At 50.3% G+C, this 15521-nt stretch overlaps 2 protein-coding genes across 2 annotated transcripts; both read right to left on the bottom strand.

The window, feature by feature from the left end:
• Positions 1-10026: 10026 nt before the first annotated feature.
• LOC128723396 (proteoglycan 4-like) lies at positions 10027-11506 on the bottom strand. The gene is made up of 2 exons (XM_053817129.1): positions 10466-11506; positions 10027-10382 (listed from the first exon to the last, which is right to left on the bottom strand). Exons 1-2 carry the CDS (start codon positions 11370-11372, stop codon positions 10243-10245), a joined length of 1047 nt encoding a protein of 348 aa, XP_053673104.1. The 5' UTR covers positions 11373-11506; the 3' UTR covers positions 10027-10242.
• A 980-nt stretch (positions 11507-12486) lies between these two features.
• On the bottom strand, positions 12487-14591 carry LOC128724056 (fibrous sheath CABYR-binding protein-like). Its single transcript, XM_053817820.1, has 2 exons — positions 12815-14591; positions 12487-12721 (listed from the first exon to the last, which is right to left on the bottom strand). Exons 1-2 carry the CDS (start codon positions 14589-14591, stop codon positions 12651-12653), a joined length of 1848 nt encoding a protein of 615 aa, XP_053673795.1. The 3' UTR covers positions 12487-12650.
• Positions 14592-15521: the final 930 nt, after the last annotated feature.

The raw sequence follows: 15521 nt of genomic DNA, 5'->3' as shown, positions 1-15521 counted from the left end.
CAGCAGCAGATCGATCGAGTTGTGATCATTCGTTGGTCGCGTGGAGGCAATCGTCGGTGTCACCTGCGATTTCTGCGATAATTGTCGCTAAATCTAGCCCACCGTGTGAGTTGGAAACAAAACCTTCGCGCGCTTATCGGAACCCAGGCTGGTGAGGCTAATTATCGGGATTTCGCGGAAAGTCTCACTCAATCTTACACCTTGGGGACTTTGTAGAGGACGCCACACGTTGCATGTTGACAGCATTAAAAAGGAAAAATCCGGACACCGCTGGATGAACCTGGTGCTTCAAGGATACGCATGGCGAAGGTGGATTGTTTTTCACATCCCAATGGATGCCACTATTGCCCAGCGCATGATGGTGTCTCATCCTTTAAATGCTAATAAAACATCCCCCGAAATCGCAATAATACCCACATCAACTCCCTAAGACGTTGGGCCAAAGAAGCGCTGTGTTTGTTTCTCAATAAAAGCTGCACGTTTGGCGAGCGACGTTTTTCTTTATTTAACGAGTTTTACCACCCCGCTTTAATGCGCCACTTAGTCGCGGCCAACCGACAGGACCGAAAAGGGGAGATCACGAAAACGATCTGCCTCACCGATTCGTATCGGAAATCGTTATCGTTTACGACGATAGCAACGATGTCCCGGCGTGTGGGGCGTTGCGTTTTTTTTTGTCTCTGTGATTTTCTAACCTCATAAAAGCAACCCCCACGATCGAGTCCCTAATGAGCCGTGATCTTCACAGCTGATCGCCCCCGGGGGCGCCACATGTCCTTCGACGCTCGGTTGGGCCAGTTTTCGCTGCTGGCTACCGGACTCTAAGCGGGAAAATAAAGCAAAAACAAAATATCACGATTAAACACGCAGCCCACCGTTCTTGAGCGCCCGCAAATTGAGGGGAGGCTATTTTTGGGACCTGTTGCTTCGACTCACCATTCCAACTTTATGGCCGGTTGTGTTTTGTTTTTTGGTGGCTTTTCGCGAACCGAAGAAGGTCCACGGTGGCAACGAAACGAGAGCTGAAGTGCGTCAAACGAAGCGAACAGAACTGCCGGAGCCGCGAAATGGCAGTGGCAAACCTCGCCATTGAGGAGAGAAATATGTATCGTCGCTATATAAATAACCATAAATATAAAAATTCATAACGAGATCCGCGTCGTCGTTGCGAGGGACAAAAAACACACGAAAAGAAATCAAATAAACGCCGGTTCCAAAGCGCACATAAAAACTGCCGCCAAAATGCCACTTAGCTCGAACTCTGGGTTTCCTTTTTCTTTTCTTTTTTTTTTTGGTAAACCTCCAGCAGTTGCATTTCTGCATCAGGTTAAGGGACCCTCCAGCAGTGCAGCGGAAAACAAAAGAACCCTTTGTTACGTTTTGGTGAAATAGATTGATGGCGCATCAGAACGGGCACATAAGGGGGTTGCGCCTGCAACATAACAAACAACCCGCCATGTTCACCGCCATTGCATATCGTCGCGTTACGATCGGTGGCGAAGCAACAACATTCGTTACAAATGTTTTGGAGCCACCATCACCACACCCAAGGTCCTCGCAGGGTTTGCGAAAGGGTTCGCTTTTTCTTACGCTCACGGATGCTGCCAGCCGGCGAGGAAGTGATTTCGTTGTTATTGATTTCGATTTGATTGAAAGTTGTTACTGGCCTCGACTGGCCTGGCCTCGACCGGACGTCGGTGAAACCTGAGACGCCCTTGTGTGGCGTCCCGAGCTGCTGCACTCTGTTGCAGCACTTCGTCAGCTTCGCTTGCATCCTTCGAAATCCCAACCCGAATGACAGTGCGAGAGCGAGACATGGCGAGAGAGAGAGCTAGCGAAAATAAGTGTCCTGTTGCACAGGGAAAGGATCCATCTCGTCGCCATCCGCTGAAGACATTTCGTCTCCTCACCGGCAAGCCATCAGTGGATGGATCATTATTCATCAAACGGTCAGTAACGGGTGATGACGATGGCACCAGACGGCCGAGGTCGGTTGCTTCCTGCAAATGGCGTTTCGTTGGGCTCCTTTGGCTTGGCAATGTGGCTGGCGTTTTGCGAGCGATTGAACGGGGAGAAAAAGAATAAATAACATAATAAAGCTCGGGAACATTTTCATCTTCGGACGTTCGTTCGAGGAAATGTCATGCAATCGGTGCGATTCGCTTCTCAGGTATTTCTTTCCTATCGCTAGCAACTGCACTGAGCTACTCCACAACGGCTATGCGTTTCTCAGATTCATCGCAAATTTAAAAAATGGTGCCAAAAGAGCGCTGGAATGCCCTCAAACTCTAGGGAATGCATCCATGGTGCATTGAAACTGCGCCCTGATTATGGTCTCACGGAAAGCGGCAGGAAAACACATAAAATAAATGTACAAAATTAATGGTTTCATTCTTTGGACTGGCTCTAAAGTGTCCCTCGAGCATCCCGACGGTTCGATCTCGAGACGCTAAATGAGCCTTCGGAAAAGGTTCGAATTTATTATCGCACCTCATCCACACACCCGGGGGACCGGGGAAAACGATTGGATCTGGACGGGGAGTTAGCTCACACAATCAATGATGGATCAATACAGGTTCGCTTGACGAGAAGTTGTACGTTTGCGTGGGTGAACTCGCATCTCGGAAGGACTCGTTTCAGGCGCGCTTTAGAAATAGTGCATGTCGTAATGATGCCCGTCATGGTAGTCGTGATGATGATGATGATGACCATACTCGGGCCCATCCAGGTGGTAATGTGTATCATGATGCTGAAACAATCCACCAAAGCCCTATCCGAGAGCGGTAAAATGCATGTCTTGGGCAATGATTTTTCGCCAACTTACCACGTGTCCTTGATGATGGTGATGATGGTCCGCAAAATGATGATGATGGTCCTGAGCAGCCAACCCGAACGGGAAAAAACCTGCCGAAGAAGGGTGCGTTAATGATCATCCCCTAGCCAGGGTGGCCAATCGGCACATTCGCACTCACTACGAGCTGTTCGAGCAGCGGGCTCCAAAACGGAAGGTTTCGCCTGCAGCATCGCGATCGCACCGAACCACAACAGCAAACCTGTAATAAACGTTGCTGCCGACGGGAACATCCTTGCGCGTTGGGGAGTCAAGTTGCGTGCCAATCAACCGTGGTGCGGTTTGCTAGCAATGTGTCATCGCATTCGAAGACAATCGTCTTTTATAAGCGCCAGCAGCATCGCTTTTGAGGGGCAAAAGCTCGGACCACGGTGTGGGTATTATTTTCAAATTAATTCATCCCTCGGTTTTTCCCTCGGCCAGGTGGCCAGCCGTAACCGGAAACATTCCCACTGCCGCACATACGACGGCTTTTCGCGAGCGACTCTCGCCGTTCGTGAGCTAAAAAATGCACACACAAAAATAGCACAAGCGCGGTTAATGATGGGACGGAAATTGGCGCACAAAACGCGACCGATGTATGACAACTAATTAAATTCGAATTAAGATCAAAGCTGCGCCTTTCGTGCTGGCGCATCATGTGGCTTTTAGTCGGACTAAATCGACTCCAGCTAACCTTTTGGGTCGGTGTTTGGTGTTAACCAATCGGACTAACGTTTCGTCAGAGGTTCGCGTGTGGGTTCGCGGAATTATTCGCAAAAAGCATGCAAAGGTCAATCCAAGCGGCTCAGGTTGCATTCACGAGTTTTCCAGCAACAACACGACCAGAAGCGCGTTGCATTTTTGTGTGCAAACAAACTGAACAAAATGTAACACTCCACCTAATTGAACCATCGTTAGAGACGTCTCTTAAACGCTTCTGGCAAGGGATGCGAAATTAAATTAAATAACCGTAATTCACCACCGTTTCGGGCAGGTCATCAACACGCTCCGTAAGGTGGCTTCAGCTCAACGCTACCGCCGCGTTAATTCAAACCGAACACTACGCAATGTTTATCCAGCACCAGCCAACGAGGCAAGAATCACTTAGAGCGCAATTTATCGGTCACTTCGGAATCGGTTGCGGAGGCACGTCCTGAAACAACAATCAACACGCTGCCCTTCCCGGTGTATCCCACGGTATATACCACGACCTAGGCCCTTTGGCAACCTTTAAGGAAGGCTGTCTCTCTCTCTCTCTCTCACACACACACGCACCGTCAGTTGTTGCCTTTTGATTGCAGTAAATCCCATGCCACGGACCCGGCAACCCGAGGATCTGCCCGAGTGACATGAGAACTTTCAGCAGGTGTAGCCTTTGGCTTTTCCCTCGTTGTTTTTTTTCTCCCGGTATTCTTTGGTCAAGCGTCGGATGGAGATACGAGAAAAAAAATAAGGATCGCTAGGAAATCTAAACCGCAGCGCTCATTCGCTTATAAAAACACCAGCTCGAAGGGAACGAAAGCGAAGGAAAACGAGCGAAGAAAATATCCTGCTCCTTACGAACTCGACGGAGCCTCCACGGAACCGGCCTAGGACGAGGCTGGGTTTTGATACGTTTTTTTTTTCTCCCCCTTTTGCACTTCCACCGGGTCAGATCCTGCACGGATTGAGGGAGCGAAACCTGAACTACGCCAACCCACACACACACACACGCACGATTAACAGGAAAGGAATTAAAAAGAAAAATTGAGTCGCCTTGAAGGCGCAACGAATTCTCGACCAAGTGTGAGACGGTTCCACCCTGGCGGATGATCATCAACCGGAGATCACCTACGGAGTGGATTCGTTTTGTTCGTCGTTCTGGTTTCATTTCTGTCGGGTCATTTTTTATGTGTGGCACTTTATTCGTGGACCACAGCCGTTTGCAAGGCTTTCGGAAACCGTTGGGTTGCTTCGAATGCGACAGTTGGATTGATCAATCAAGCTGCGTAAGCTGGCGTGAAGTATTTGGAATAAATTAAAAAAGACGAACCTTTGTACCGAGGAAACTCTCAAAGGTCAATACTAAAAATCTTTTTCAATATTTAACCGTACCATTCATTCGACAGAAAAGTGATGTTAACTGTTCAAAAGTAAACTTTTCTTTGGTTTTTTGGTGGCATGGGTAGTTTAGGTATAAGTTACGTAACAAACTAAAGCCCGATAAAAAAACTCGTCGTATCATTTGCAGCGAAGGATCGCTAGGATCGGTTACGAAGTTTGTGAGGTTTTTTTTAGCTTCTCTCCATCAACAAGCATGCAAAACCCGTCATAACCTTTACCAGCAACGCATCACGAGGGCACATTTTAAGGAGCATCTTCGAACCTTCGAAAAATGGATAGGTTTTTTTTCTGTGCTCCAAAGTGGACAATAAAAAAAAGGGAATCGCTTTTCTCAACACACGCCGCTAATTCGCCCTCAGTTGGGTTTGCCTTTCGATCGACTTTAGCCCATTCGCTGGTGGATTTTCTTCACGATGGATCTCCCTTTTTTTTTTCGCAGCAACTTCCTGGCTCGTTGAAGACCCAGCGTTGGGTATTAATTTTATAGCGCTTTTTCGTTTGATACAACTCTCCCTCATCCTTAGCCTTCCCTATCGTCTGCTAGACGTTACCGTGTGGTTTTTTTTTCATCGGTTCTTCGGCCCAGATGCGGCTTCGAAGGCCAGGTTTGTCGCCGGTCGGAGATCGAGATCGAGAGCGCCGTTTTGGAGCGGGTTGCACACGTATGTTGCTTTAATTGGGCGTAGGAAGAAAAAAGGACTCGCGCGCCGGGACACGATCGCCGGGACAAAGATCAACCGAAGAAAAGAAAAACGTGAATGAAGCGAGAGAGAGAGCGAAAGAAAAAAAGGGCACCTCAACACGGTTAAAGGATCATTTGGAGCTGGATATCAGATATTCGGGTTGAGCCTTGCCCGGTTTTGATTCCACGTTTCGGAGGAATTCAGTGCGCACGAGAAAGCGAAGAAACCAGTGGCAAAAGAAGCTAGAAGAAGGTGGTACAAGCAAAAAGAATAACAGCCACACCTTGTGAGAAACAAAAACTCGACCGATCGTGGGTCAGATCGTAGCGCAGGGATCGCGCTGGCTCGCGTGTATTTGTTGTGCAATCGATCGCTTGGTCTGCACCCGGCAAGAGGACATCCCAAGCGTCGGTGTTTCCCGTCGGTTTTTTACGGGTTTTCTCTATGTCAGTTTTCCGCCCGACCCAGTGTGCCTAGACGGTGCGCTTTGTGCGGTGTATAATTTTATGATTTGTGTAATCTTTCACGTACCATTTCTCGATTTGTCGGTTAGCTTCCAATCGGGGGCTTTCGGATCCCAGGCTCGGTGCCACCTGTGCCGGTTTGGACGAGCTGAGCTAGCGGGTTTAGCTGGGAAACGAGTTTCGCTGGGAACAAAAATGCATCCACAGCTGTGAACGCAAGCAATTAACCTTTCCGGGTGCGGGTTCGTTTCGGAGAAAGGACGCACGGGCACGGAGCGAATCGCTTCAGGTGTGATTTGGGAGGGCGCATATCGATTGTTCGACCCAAGCGTGGTGAATTCGATGCCATTATGCTGAAGAAAGGCGTTTAGTAGAATCTCCCTTTATTAGGGTGCACCACAATGGATAAAGTTGCTAACACATCAGCTTTTCTTGCGAATTTCCATGCCATTTTTCGTAGCACTTTTCCATCGCACAAAAAGCAAACAAACGCCACATATTAGTTCGTAGAATGTTCTTTGTGTAAGCGCGTATTTTACATCTCAATCCAGCCCTCCAACACGGCACGCGCATTTTCACGCTCAGCAAAAGGAACACGACGGGTAAATATTTTCCACCACCGCCAGCCAACGAGCACTGAGTGACAGAATAATTGCAAATATTTGCTTCAAGCGAAAATATTTACAACCCAACCGACCATTTAGCGCCGCCGGGTGCACCCATCAATTGCATCTGCAACTGCAACTGCACCCGCCCGGCGGTGGCATGCACTCGCCAGGGATGGACTATTTGGGACGGGTTTTTCTTTCACCCCTGTCTCGCGTTTCTGAGAACGAAAAAAAAAGGGATGTAAAATAAAATATCAAAGTAGAATGCACCGAACGACCGGCGGCTCACACAAGTCCCGTCACATTAAATGAGCCATTATTGTCCGAAGCACGGTGGCCTCAAACCGTAAACAACCATCGCGCGTGCGGAATCCAGCATCCAGCAGCCAGCTACCGTGTGCTATAGGTTCCACAATGGCCAAGGGTCATCCCACGCGCATTTCAAGCGTTCGTTGGCGTGGCATCGCGACGCGTAATTTCCCACCGCGTCACGCGTGCACTTAATGACGCTGCAACGGTTTCGCCTTCGTTGACCCGTTTGTGTGCCGGCTTTTTTTTTTCTTGTTTTTCTATTTACTTTTTGCTCCAATCCAATAGGGCAGATTGCTCTCGCTCCAGCTGGACGGAAGTGTTGCGCGAGATTCCGTTGAATTCCGTCCGGCTGGTCGTTTGAAAGCAACACCGCAAAAGTAGCGACATATGTCGCTCGCAAATGTGTTGGTCCCACTCGATGGTGGTGGTGGTGGTGGTTTATTTCCAGCCGTGTCATTTGCATGTAAACAAGCCCTCCCTCCAAACCCATCGAAGGGCGCTCCAGCCGATGCAATCAACGCCGCCAGTTACATCAGTTGGCGGCGAAGATGATTAATCCATCGAACGGCGCGATTGCGATCCGTCAAAACTGGATCAACCGCGTACGGGCGCATCCGAACCGTCCTTCACCCAACCCCGGCCGGTTGGTGGCTGCTCGATTAATTCACTGATTAATGCTAATCGCGGACAGGCGTACTCCCTCCCGAGTAGTGCCAGATGTTCGCTAAGGCCGTCACTGCAACAGGTGCCCACGATTGCATCATGCAGCTGGCAAAGGCCACAGGAACCGCTGGAAGTATGAACCGAGGTGCGACCGTTCTAACGGTCGTATCCTTGCGATCAACAATGTTGCCCACCCAGGTGTGGTGGGTAGCGAAGGATAGCGTGAATTTAAATCTCACCCACAGATGCAGCTGTTTTCGCAAGGACGGTGAAGGACATCAATGGGGCATTTGCACAAAGGACCGTGCTCGTTAAACTCCACCGGATGGTGCAGTTCTAGGAAATCTCGATCTCTGCGTTCTACGCTACACTGGCTTGGCGTGGTCATCTGTTCCAACACTCTCGAGCTCGCCGTTGGCGCCATCACGCAAGCCGCCGTAAACCACGCGGGACGCCTTGCGCGACGCATGTGCGCACTTGCGCTGCGTCACGCAGGCGGCTCATCGATTACGCGCCAAACGGTCGGGTTGCGCATTCCGGGCAGCATGCTCCGTGCGCAATTGAAGCGCAATTTTGCACCAACATCTCGCGGTTCTGGCGGATGGTCCCGGGCTGGTCACCACTGGCTGGTCTCTGTGAGACGAACGCGACTGACGGCGACGACGTTGACGCTCTCCTGGGAGTTGCAGTTTGGGCAATTTCTTGGAATAAATACCCAAGTACCTGGGCGCTTGCGATACGCGGGCCCGAGCGCATTCAGGCCGGTGCATTTGCATCAGGAATGCGTTGCGGTTTTGCGGACGAAAATCGGGCGAGTAAAAGTGTGTCTGCAGCACCTAATTTGTCCGCCGGAATATGGAGCAATGTTGGTGGAAAAAATGCTGGTACATTGTAGACCGGAACCGGGTACATGTGAAAAGAATGTTGTTCTTCTTCAGATGGTGGGTTAAAAAATCACAGCCCGTCAGGGGCAGGCCGTGGTTGCGTGGTTCAGTTGGGTGCTCATGCATGAGATGCGATGCATTTGAATCAATCGTGTCGCCGACGAGAACGAAAGTCGGTGACAGAGACGTTTACCGGGCGGATTGAGTGCTCTTGTGGATTATATAATTACAAGTAAAAAGTGCTGAATATTCAGGCTACGTCTTGTTGAATACATCGTGTCTACTGACTAATATGCAAACGGTCATTGCTCTCAAAAGTTCATACGAAATGCAACAAATAAATATAAACCATTCGCAGAATTCATCATCTCATCAGAGATCATCTCATCTTAATCCGAACGATTTGTTTTCTACGATCGTTCGATCACAACGGCTTATTTCATTTTCTTTACACGCATAACATATATGAACGATTGTACAATTAAACTCTCTTGCAATATTACCAATGAATTAAATTTAAATTCAGTTTTCGTAGATTTTGTGTAAATTTCTCACTGTCCAAAGAAGAAACAGATGGAGAAATGTAAAAGCACACGCCCGCTTTCAAACTGTTATATAAACGGCAAATTCGTCGTATAACAGTGTTCATCGTTGCGCCTGGCAGTATGCAATCTAAAGTTGCGTAAATCGCACATGATACCGGTCACTTTTCCGAAAAAACATCCACAAATTAGATCCCCCCATCAGAAGGACGAATGTTTGTGCTATACTGCTTCACGGAACGATACATTTCCATTCTTCAGAACCGCGTTAAGGACTGTTTTTGCCAGCAGCGCTTCGGGGCTCGTTCTACTCGAACGAATTTACGTCTATTCCATGTCTCGTTTTTAAAGCACCCCCATTACCAAGAGTTCATTTTTCGCATTGCAAATCACAATCACAAGAACACAATTCAATTATGTACTTTCTGATTTTTCCCTCCAAATCGCACTAATTAACCCAACAGGCTGGTGACTGAGCACGCCGTCAGAGGAAAAGAACCCGATTAAATCTCGCAGTTCGTCGGCGGTTCTGCCAGCGAGTTATTTCGAGGTCCGAGTTATTTGTCTTTTTCACGCTACCATCCGTCCATTCCTCGTAGCCTGCCAAGCGGAACACCAAAGGGGCGCTTAGAGCTCACGATAAATGCGCACAATTTTCCACTCCCGGCGTGTGCTCGAAACTCAACAAAACGCCCATCAACAGCGACCAGCCCACCGGGAGACGTTGTTCCGAATAGAACGTCCGGACCCGCGCCGTGACTAATGCATTCCGGTAGCGATCTTGCGAGCCGTCACAAGGAATCCGGTTTTCCGGACGCAAAAATGCTAATTTGCACGACAGGCGACGCCCGCTCGAGGCGCAAGTACTCTCATTAATAACAACCGACACCAACCACCAACACTCGATCAATGTTGTTGTTTTTTTAAACTCGTTTATTAATATCGGTGGCCTTCGCTGGCACAGCTCTAGGCGTCTAATCACAGTATATCGGCTGTACAACTCCCGGCGAGTGCGTCATCTACTCTCACGTGTGCTGCATCGATGTCATGAACGGGATCGCTATTTGGCTACTTCTCGTAGGGGGAATTTTCCACTCGATGACGCCCCGTTCGAAAATGACGTCGTTTTTGGGCGCAGCGACAGTGCGCGTCAATGCCACGGGCCTCGGTGAAATCCGTGACCCTGAAAGCCGTCCGATCCGTCGTGGCTTTGATAGTGTCGCTGCCGATCGTCACGCTGCCAGCTGGAGCGTTGCGGAAAACCCTGATGTTGCCATTGCTGGTCGTAGCCTGCAAAAACGGAATCCAAACCATCAGCAACAGATCACGAATCTCGCAATCGAAAGTCAACCCTTCAGCTCACGGAGGCTTACCTGCTGGGAAACGCTGCTGCCCGAACCAGGGTAGCTTCTCCAACAGCGACCTAAACTGTTCCTCTGTCAGCGGAGGTCCATTGGTCGGTTGTTGTGTTCTGCCAGGATCCACTTTCAGCTGCACTTGACCATCATCCTCGTCACTCTCGGCCGATTTCGAATCATACCGATCTCCTTCGGGCTCTGTTGCGGGTTGTTCCGTGGTCGGTTGAGGCCTTACAGGTTTAGGAACCAAAGGCTTACGTGGTTTGTCGCTTGTTTGACTCGTACGCACCTCATTCGTGAGGTCAAAGATGAAGTCATTGACATCCTGCGCGAGTTGGCTCGAGTCCTCGCTGGATTCCGTCGTGACCGGTTCTTCCGACTCGGGAACCACGATGGGATTCGTCGTAAGTTGCTCCTCCGAAGAATGATCCTCTTCCGAATCGTTCGGGTCAAGAGTGGTCACTTTCGGAGAACCTTCACTCGTCACTGATGGCGCAGACGTAGAGGTGTCTAATTTTGGGGCCATTGTCGTTGACTCACTTGCTTTGCCCTCTGTCGAGCTTGGCTCGGGGTCCTGCTTTGGACTATCCGTTACCGGATCAAGTGCGGATTCATCTTGCGGATCTGCCGTGAACTGTTCCTCCTCAGCGTAATCCTCAGTCGTGTCCGCAGTGGGCTCGTCTGTTTGAAGCTCGTTTTCAACCGGATCCACTGTAGCCGGCAGCTCAGGTTGTTCGCGTTGCTGCAGCTCGTCCTGCTCATCCTGCAGAGGCTGCACAGAGGTAACATCTACAGTGAGCGGTTTCACAACAGCCTGTAGCTCTTCATCACCCAGCAGAAAGTCGATACTCCGCTGTGGAGCACCGTAAACCTGCAACACCGCAAACCAGCACAAAACCACTGCAAGCGCGCACCACTTCATGATCGCGCACGTTCACAAATCCGTTGGTGTCCCACGACCCACGACGGTTCAGATGCCAACACCTGCACAGCAAAAGTACCTTCGAGTTAGCACACTATTTCTTGTGGCGCGTGACCAATCCACCAGCCAACCTATCACCGGCACCGTTCGAATAGATTTGATCGCGACGACAGGAAATGCGGCTCAGTTTTATAGGTGATCGTTAATTTATTCTCGAACGCCAACTGCGCGACGAATGCTGACGATTACTCACCTGCACGGGGGTTTAGTGAAGATCTACTAGCAATAGCAATGGGAGTAGGAGTAGTTTCTAGTTGGCACAGCAGGTCCAAGAAACGGTACCTCGCAGATTCGCTTAGAATCGGGCAAATCAATTAGTGACGCGGAATAAACGAAACAGCACGGGCCCGGGCGTCTACTAACGGGGAAGGAGTGTTCAATTAAGTGTACGATAATTACCGTCGACCGATAGATCTCTAGCGACGCATCCGCAACGTGGCTAGCTTCCATGAACTGTCTTGAAGTTGAATGTAAATCACACAAACACTCGGCTTCCTCATTGAGCGTCTTACGGCGCAGAATTGCTGCGTAGCTGCGATCCGTTGTTTGGGTTCTTGCGGCCGTTTCGATGAAATTACCATCCCAAGGATGAACTCATCTCTTTTGAACGAAATAATAAAGCCAAATCAAAAAGATACCGAAGATGGTTTCCAAAGATTGGAGGTAAAAAATCGTGATAATTGTTCGTTTCCGCTTTTCCGATTTGATTGGTCATTTCGATCTCTAAGCATTAGTGTCTAATGCATCGAAACGTCACACGTTACGAATCGTTACAGCCACAACCATCGGATGGTGAGCCCTTTCAATGGAGAACGGAATCGAAGTGCTTTGAGAACGCTATTTGAATATTCAGAGCACAATCAAGCTACGAGGGTGTTCCCAACTGTAACCGCCATGCATTCGCGATTCCCTAGAGGCCTTGTAGCTGCATATTAATAGTGATATTATACACTTGTTGAATTCCCACAGGAACACCACCCAGAACCGCAAGCATCACGACAAAACGCACATCTCACTCTTATGACATATTCGAACAATACTTTATTCGGCTTGATGATGTCACCTTAACGCTATCGCTTATCTTCTAGACGGGTAGATCTTACAGGTTAAGAGCGTGCGGGAACTGGCCACAGCAGTTGATGGAGCCGGTGTCACCGACTTCCCCGGTGACGTTACTGGCTTCCTGAGCTTTCAGCTGTCCCATCCTTGGGCGCATTCTCATTCGCTGTCACCTTGCTTCCGTTGTGCTTCCTGCAGCTTCAACCGCTTGCTGTATCCTTTGAGGTTTGCTGTGGAGTAGTAATGAGACAGCGATCAAGTAAGGCCGTGTGACCAGAACGAGGCACCAGAGGCGTTTGGACCTCGCAAGAACGCATACTTACGTGGAACCTGCTTCTTGGCTTTTTGCTTTGCGGGTGTTGGCACCGGTTCCGGTTCCGTAACGGCAGCTACGGTGGTCGTATCCTGCTCCGTAACGCTGCTCACCGTTGTACCGTTACCGTCACTCTGATCCTTAGTATCTTCTTGGACTGCGTCCGAGGTTTCGGTTGCTCCCGGCTGAGAACTCCCATCTTTTGATTCCTCGACTTTCGCCGTTGTCGTGGTCGCCTCGAGAAGCTCGTCAGAAGCGGCCACCGATCGTACCATCGGTTTGTCTTCTGCGGACTCACCCGCGGGTTTGTCGGTGTTCTCCGCCACAGCAACAACGGTCGTAACGTCCTCGGGCTTCACGCTGGGAACCACAACGACAACAGCTTCGGAAGAAGGTGCGGTAGCCGGAATGAAGGTTCGCTCAGCCTTTTCTGGCTCAACTTCACTCTTGACGGATGACTCCATGCTCAGAACGTCAGCCTCAGCCTTCGGTGACTCCGGCAATTTCTGTTCAACTTCTTCATCGAGCTTCTTCACCTCCGGAACCGTGGTCGTAGCTGGTCCTGAGGTTTTCTCCTCGGCCTCAGTCACAGGCGCATCCTGTACGGTTTCCTTCTCAGCTTCCTGCACGACGGTGACTTGGATTTTAGCGACGGCAGGTTCAGCTTCCACCGGTTGGGACACCGTCAGTCCTTCGACAATCGGGGCAGCACGCACTTTCGTGGGTTTGACTTCGTCCTTTCCCTCGGTCTTAGGTTCCGGATCGTTAGCGGTCAACAGAGTAGGCTTAACGTCGTCACTTGCCGCGGCCTTCGCCTCTGAAGCTGGTTCAGCGTTCACGGTCGTCATCTCCACAGAGGTCGGCTTCGCTTCCACTGTTTCCGGTACGGCCTTCACCACAGGTTCTTGCGCGACCTTTTCGGCGGGCTTAGAATCGGTGTTAGCCTCCACGACGGGAGCAGCACGAGCTTCAGAAGTTGCCTCTACTTTGGTTTCCTCAGTAAGCTTCTCGGACTTGCTTTCGGTCGGTGCAACAGTTGCCACCTGCTCCGCTACGGTTGTGGTGACTTCTGCCGATTTCTCAACCACGCTTCCTTCACTCGTTGGGACAGCTAGTTCCTTGGCCTTCTCATCGACAGACGCCTTCACATCCTCAACCACAGCTTTAGCGACCGGAGCGGTTTCTTTCTCTTCACTCGATTTCGACTCCGTGACTTCCTTCACCTCCGTGGCAGCTTTCGTCTCTGGAACAACCATCTTGGGCTCGGGTTCAACTGGGACCGACTGGGAAACTTCTCGTCGAGCATCTTCACTTGACGCCGTTGTCGGAACATCAACAGCCGACTCGGCCACCGCAGCTGGAGTTGGCTCAGCTTTCACTTCCGTCGCATCCTTCAGAGGTGCCGACTTTGCTTCCTCAACAGTTCTTGCAGTTTCTTCCTTCACCGGTGTTGCCACCACTTCGGGTGCAGCTTTCACGCCATCGTCCTTGACGGTCTCTTCCAGCTTCTCGGGGGCAGCTTTCGTTTGTTCTTGCGTGCTTTCAGCCCCCAATCCACTGCCAACTTCCGGTTTTGGTGTCTCCTTCTCGACGGTGAGATCTTTCGCCGCGGACGCAGCCACCGGTCCAGTGGCTTGTTCGGGTTTGGCTTCAACTGGCAGATCGCTTGAGTGCTGTGCCAGGGCACTGTTCACGGGGTACACCGCAAATACCTCCTCCTTTGGTACGGGAAGGGCGCAACACGTGGCAATGAGCACGGCCACAATGACCACCAGGGTGAGCTTCATGGCTGGAGGACGACAAAAAAAAAGAAGCAGAAGAAAAAAAAACACGAAACGGAAACAGTGAGCAGTGAGTTAATCTTGCACGTGCCGGGGCATCTTAATGATTCTCAATCGAGGAAGAAGAAAAATGTGGAGAGAAAAAAAAAACTACTTTACAGTCGGGGCACAGTCTGATGTGTCTGATTGCTACTCAAAGTGCTCGATGCATTAACGCTCACTTCTCGGCAAGCAATGCCCCGGGCAGCTCGTAATAGCGCTGACAGCAGATTCAGCAAGGTGATCAAAAGCCCCCCAAAAAGCCCCGCTCGATGAGATGAAGCCATTTCAAATGCTTCACCGCCGCGTGGGACGTAATCTCCCCCAAATCACCCCCACGATCATCGGATCGGATTTTCGGCCAGTTTGCGGGCATTTTTTTTTTTTAGCGGTTAGGAACTTTATCACACCCCAACACACATTCATCACATTCCTCACGGCTCGCTGAACGATGAACAAAAAAGAAACCCGTTCCGGTGTGCCAGAAAACCCGTTTAGAAGCCCGACCTCCCTGACGATCGGCACACACACCTGCTCTCGAAGGATCATTAATATGCATCCACCCACTCACCCGAAGGGGAGGGCGAATTCGGATCGTTATGTCTCGACGGGCCAGCATCGTAACGCGCTCGTAACGCCACGTTAAAGGACCGTGCGGCCACGACCGGCCTTGGCCCATAATTGATGGCTTATTTTTCATGCCACACGGGCTCGTTCAGGAAGGCTCACGGCTCGTCGGAAACAGGTTGTCAGCTGACCAAGCTGGTGCTAATTGACGATGGAAACGATGCTGCATGCGGCTTATGCTGCCGATTATGCACGTTCACACATCACACACGTCGAGGTGGCATAAGCGGCTTGATGATGAGAATTACGCCCGAATTGGGCGCGCATTAG

Source organism: Anopheles nili, chromosome 3 (assembly GCF_943737925.1).
Source record: "Anopheles nili chromosome 3, idAnoNiliSN_F5_01, whole genome shotgun sequence".
Classification (NCBI taxonomy): domain Eukaryota; kingdom Metazoa; phylum Arthropoda; class Insecta; order Diptera; family Culicidae; genus Anopheles; species Anopheles nili.
This window is presented reverse-complemented; position numbering and strand designations above follow the sequence as displayed.

Bases quoted from the DNA above. Each gene is read 5' to 3' on its own strand.
- LOC128723396 (XM_053817129.1), bottom strand. From the start codon at position 11,372: ATGAAGTGGTGCGCGCTTGCAGTGGTTTTGTGCTGGTTTGCGGTGTTG. The intron at 10,383-10,465 runs GTAAGCCTCCGT...CCGTTTTTGCAG, and splicing joins GCAGCAGCGTTTCCCAGCAG to GCTACGACCAGCAATGGCAA.
- LOC128724056 (XM_053817820.1), bottom strand. From the start codon at position 14,591: ATGAAGCTCACCCTGGTGGTCATTGTGGCCGTGCTCATTGCCACGTGT. The intron at 12,722-12,814 runs GTAAGTATGCGT...ACTACTCCACAG, and splicing joins AGCCAAGAAGCAGGTTCCAC to CAAACCTCAAAGGATACAGC.